This window comes from Sprattus sprattus, assembly GCF_963457725.1.
Source record: "Sprattus sprattus genome assembly, chromosome: 8".
Lineage (NCBI taxonomy): Eukaryota > Metazoa > Chordata > Actinopteri > Clupeiformes > Clupeidae > Sprattus > Sprattus sprattus.
The window spans coordinates 25,919,255-25,924,923 of NC_137927.1; the positions used below are offsets into that span (position 1 = coordinate 25,919,255).

Here is a 5,669-nt window from a genome sequence, read left to right on the forward strand (position 1 = left end):
TGACTGTGGTGGTTGCATTACGTTATCACAAAGGTGATACATGTCAACCAGAAGAGCAAGGAGACGAATATAATTTGAATAATGTGAAGGAATGGGAGAGTTTCCATTTTTTTCAGTGCATTACAAGTAACTACTAATATGTATTATCATCTTTACATGCAAAATTATCAAATATTGCAACACTTCTGGTAAATAATAATGACAAGACATGATAATGCATACATGCTAAGGTTTATTTAAATTACATTTTGGAAGATACAAAAGCAGTCACCTACTTCTTCCATAAAAAGGCTAAAACTACAGATTATATTAGCAGTCCAAATAAGACATAAATAGAGAAAGTGATTTGTAATAAGAAGTGAGATCTAGCACTGTCTCATTAACGCCTTCTTCTAAGCTTTTTAATCACTGCTTTTTCCACTGTGGTGCATTGTGACTGAAGACAGCCACATAGTTCAATGTAGTCATATGAATAATTGAACTTTGACCCATCAGGGCAGACCATCTCAACTTCCTTCTTGCTACTGTTAAGCTCCTGGCAACAGGAACAGGAGCGCTCAATCATTTTTGTCTTCGAGGAGAACCTGAAAGTTAGCAAAGGGAATATGTTGTGTTATAGGCCTTGGTCGTAGATTTATGTTAAAGAAAGTTATGTTACAAAAACGTTCGAAAGTGCTGCTTTGTTCTGCTGCTCTGCTACTTACCAGGTGGACGTCTGACAAAGACCTTGACAAGTTGACATGTCAACCTTCTTAGAGGATGTGCAGCCATTATGCTGCAGGTATGTGGATTCCTTTGTCACGTTGCATTTTCTTACTATAGAAAAAGAGGCAGACAACTTTTAAGCATTGCTTTCACAAGCCAAATAAATGACTTCATAATAATGTTGGTTTAAATCGGATTTGTACATTTGCTATAAAGAGACAAACTTACTACACGTATGGCAGCAGCCATCAGGAGCAAGGACCTCTGTTCCCTGTGCAGATCACAAAAGTATGATAAAAAAAAAGTTCAAAGCTAAATTCAAGTGACACCAACACCCTAGGATCACAGCTCTGCCGGTACACGTATACTAACTAAATAGCACAGTGTGTGCTTTCTCCCCTCTAATTACATTGTGGATAGGAAAACTCATACAATTACAGATAAGAAGGAGGTGACAATAACACTTGCCATTTCTAACAGCAAATTGAAGGATCATATTACCCTTTTTATTATGTAATAGTGTGTAAGTTTCCCCATCTCACAATAAGATTATCTTGATGGTGATTGATTATCTTCACCTACATTTAAATAGAATTTCAAAATAGTGTATGGCACCAACATAGTCAAGTTTCTTGCAACCATTTTTTCGCACTTACAGGAATACAATCTTGAGGGTTGTAGAGAGGACAAACTGTTCTGGCCTCAATTGTGATGAACTGGGTTCCGATCTCCAAACACTCAAACTTCACACACTTGTTGTCAGGTGGAGTCCAGATACCATTAACCTGTTAAAGAACAACAAATTCCATATCTCAGAGTATTTTGTTTTATCTGTGAAAGGGTGTTCTTGAGTACAAGCCTGAAACTGAAATTAAATGTGGAAATGCTGTTTCATTTACGTAGGGGTAAGGAGTTCTGATCTGAAACCTGTGGTAAATTCATGCATAGAGTTACTATAAAGACAGCGAGTCCTTCCAATGCAATGTGTGACATACACAGCTTTGTATGAAATAGCTGTGTATGAAATAATGTTTTGGTTGTGAACTCACAGGAATAGTGTGTGTGAGGTTTCCTGAATATACAACCACACAACTGGTCTGCACGCACTTCCCACAGCACTGTCCAGGTATTTCCTGTAGCTCGAAGCCCTAAGGGAAAGAAGACGCATCAAAACCAGTCAGGAGGTTAACCAAAACAATTTTGAAAATGTCAAAAAATGTGAACTGTTTGGTGTCTGTGTGTGTTTGTTGCTTTACATTTCTACATTTCTACTTTTACATTTCTACCAACAACTTTGTTGTTTCTTGTTTTTGACAAAGTGAAAGCTGCTTACCTGTGGACAGTAAGTGTCACACTTGATAGGCTCACATTCAATCGCATGAAGCTTGCCATCGTTTTCCAGTTTATCACTACACACACAATTCTCACAGTATCTCATAGGCACACTGTTGCCTGGCTGCAATAGGAAAGGAAACAAAACGGAATATAAAAATCACACATTTCTATGTATATGACCAAGTAATATGAAGACACAACCAATTAGTTCTGTGCTAGATGTTAACCATCACTGCATAATAATGAGATTGCATGTGCATTCTTACCAAGTATTGAGTGTTGTTGAATACACAAACAGGGTTAGGAACTGCAAAGTTAACCAAAAACACAATTAAGATTTGCAGTTAACTCTGTGTCAACCATAGAGCAGTAAAGCATTTAGGACCAGTGTTTTGCACTAGATTAATGCTTACCCCAGGTGTGCCTAGGGCACTAGATTTATGCTTACCCCAGGTGTGCCTAGTGCTTTAGATTAATGCTTACCACAGGTGTGCTTAGGGCAACACACTCCCATTTCAGTCTCTTGACTGTAGCCAACTGGACAAGAGTGCTTCTGGCTTGGACAACTGGTGACATCACATGCTGTAATGAAAAAAATACAGGCTTGTTCTAATCATGCTCTTAGTGTTTAGGTGTTCGCTGTTTGTTGTTTGGGATTTGTTGTTATTTTTACTAATTGTTTTCAGTGGTTAATCCAAGAGTACATTTTCACTGGATAAGGAGAAACATAACATGATTTTGCTTATTTAACATTGAATCCACGAATCAATTTGTACCTGCAAAAATGAAGGCTATTTCACTTGTAAAGTTTTGTAGTGACTGGCAATCACTCCCTTCCATCTCTCAGGGATTACTTACCACATTTGTCTTTTGTACAACATCCCACTGTTTCAGTCACTGTAACCTGGCCAACCTGATCACATTTGACTGGGGGTTCAATTGGGCAGGGCAACGGTTCGCAGATGACTGCAGCTGGATCTTTTGACTCGCACTTGCAAAGGTCACAGCCACTGACCCAACTTTCATTGATCTGATTTGACAATGAAGCAGGTGTTAGAACACAAGAATACCCACTTTATATACTAAATAATTATGTAGCCTAAATGTATTTTCCTGTCGGTTAATTTTTTTTATGTTGGACAAATGTTGGACATCATGTAGGATTGTGTACCAGGAACACATGTACATACAATAAATGTAGATTTTTGCCAGGCACACATTATTCGTGCATCGACGCCTCACAATTAATGCCTACAGACATTTTGGTCAAAGTATTTGTTTTCCTGTTTACAGACAAAGGTCTTTACAAGTACTCTAATAAGGAGACATTTCCTTACCTGTTTCCATTTTCCATTTGGTAGGTGACAAATATCTGATTAAAAAAGAAGGACATTTTTGTTGAGAAATAACGTCCTCCATGCAAATGGTGAGTTAAAAATGTGCTCTGTTCATTTTTTTCACTACAGACAATATAGTACAAGTGATGCATCCAAGTTGCTAATGCTTTTAATTAATCAGATGTTTTTGGTATTTTGTATGACTTTCTCACCGCAGTTGGGAAGGCACGTATGAGATTCATGGTTCAACAAATGAGTATTCTCAGGACAATAGCATCCCTCCCACAACATGGATGATAAAGCAGTGAATTGGGTTTCCTCTTGAATGAATCTAAAATTATACCTGTTGGGAAAAATGTTTATCGAATAAGATGATATCATTTGTATTTGAAAAGATTTTAAACACGCTCTAGGCATATCAGTTCAATATACCTTAAATCACAAGTAGGTTCAACTTGTGGACCACAGGCCTTGTACACCAAGGGTGCATTGCATTTGAAGTCTGTGAGAAGGTACAGAAAACAAACCACATGATGCAATATCACCAATGTGAAGCTATCATTTTAACTCTGAGATTAGAAAATATAAACATTCTTACCACACACTCCATCTGTGGCAGATCGCCAGTCGATACAAACACCATTCAATGCACACTGCTGAGCATAAGACTGAAGGCTAGCACATCCACTAGGGGGACCTATATGGCATACATCAAACTCACATCCCAGCTCAAATGGGATAGGGGGTAGAACTTCATGGCACCTTTCAAAGATCCTTAGAAGAAAACATCTCGTAGTCAGCAACAGCACACTTATTTAGTTATTTTAAATTGAGTAGAAATACATTAGAAATAAATCACTTAATTTGTTCAGACATTATGTGTCATCTTGTTCATCACTTTCTTACTTGCTCGAAATGATTTTGCAGATGGATGAAGTTTCAGGTTTACAGGTGGGGGTTGGGGGTGGTGGTGGGGGTTCTGGACAGCTACTATCATTAACCCTCCAATGGTGGGCCATATCTGGGCAAGATGAATCAATTGTTCCATTTGGCAAGCGGCAGTCATCTTTGCGATTGTTGTCACATGTTCCTGTGAGACATGAAAAAAACATATTTGAGTATTATCAGAGGCCAATTATTTTTCATTTTGACAGAACTACTGACAAAATAATGTAATGCCATGCTATGATAATTCTGTTTTTTACTGTGTCGTTCCTGCAGTTATGGTCATACATACATTTTGTTTTTCACATTCCTGTGTTTAAATGTTTGAGGTTAAATATTGAATTGTTGTCTGTAGAGTACTGTAATTGTATTCTTCCAGAGATGACAAAATATAGTTAGTATGTTCTGGGAACAATAATAAGAATTCATTTTTACCACATTGTCCCTCGGTATTGCCATGGAATTTACTCCATGGGAGTTCAATACTGAACTGGAGACCAGAGAACATTATCTGTGCGCCAATGGCAGGTATGACCAGTAAAGCTTCAATGCCATTGTCTGTGATTTGGAAGTCATTGTTACTGTAAGCTGGGTAGACGCGCTTGTGATTGACATAAACCTGTGCGAAAAAGAAAACAGACGTTTCCATTATGAAGGCAATCTACATTTCATAAAACAGATATTTGTTGGAAAGAATTATAAAAAAGATTTCGTTACCAAGTTTGTGACTTTTCCTGGAGAAACCTCTTGACTCATGTAGATTTCAAAAGATTTATAGTGAATGGTCAATGATTTAGGACATGAAAGACCATCTACTGCACCACAGTACACGTTATCAATGATGATGCTGAAGTTGTATTTTGGATCAATCTCTTTAACCAAGACATATGAACAGTTTCCTTGGAAACCGTAGTAAGTTCCATCAAAGGTCACATAGTGAGGATCTCCAAACCCAATGCAGCGACCTGGAAAGATTCATTAGGAAATGTAGATCATGTCAGTGTTGTTCAGTGTTGGTTTTTGATAAACAAATAAACAGGTAATATTAAGTGCTTCAAAAGAAACTTTGCATAACCCATTTTTTCCTGATGTATTGATTATTATCATGAATCCAATAATTTTTGTCTTTGGCATTAAAAATACTCACATTGACATTCCTGTACGTAACAGCACCCTGATTCATCTTGAACAGATACTGGAGGGTACCCGTTCTGACAATTAGGCTCAGGTACATGTGGACATTCCTTAGGGTGCAGGCTAATAACACCATTGTCACATCTTTCAGTCATACAGTGGTGCTTGGTAGAGTTCCAACTTGATCCATTCTGCAAAAAAAAGTAGACATTG

The 5,669-nt window shown here is 37.7% G+C and overlaps 1 protein-coding gene across 1 annotated transcript; it reads right to left on the reverse strand.

Annotated features, from left to right (window-relative positions):
• Positions 1-379: 379 nt before the first annotated feature.
• LOC308369341 (intestinal mucin-like protein) lies at positions 380-4,971 on the reverse strand (the record flags this gene model as incomplete). The annotated part of the gene is made up of 15 exons (XM_080843747.1): positions 380-584; positions 705-816; positions 934-976; positions 1,362-1,490; positions 1,755-1,853; positions 2,039-2,161; positions 2,307-2,347; positions 2,524-2,622; positions 2,899-3,070; positions 3,378-3,412; positions 3,590-3,720; positions 3,810-3,879; positions 3,976-4,151; positions 4,284-4,467; positions 4,758-4,971. The coding sequence occupies 15 exons, from the start codon at positions 4,969-4,971 to the stop codon at positions 380-382; spliced, it is 1,833 nt and encodes a 610-aa protein (XP_080699873.1).
• Positions 4,972-5,669: the final 698 nt, after the last annotated feature.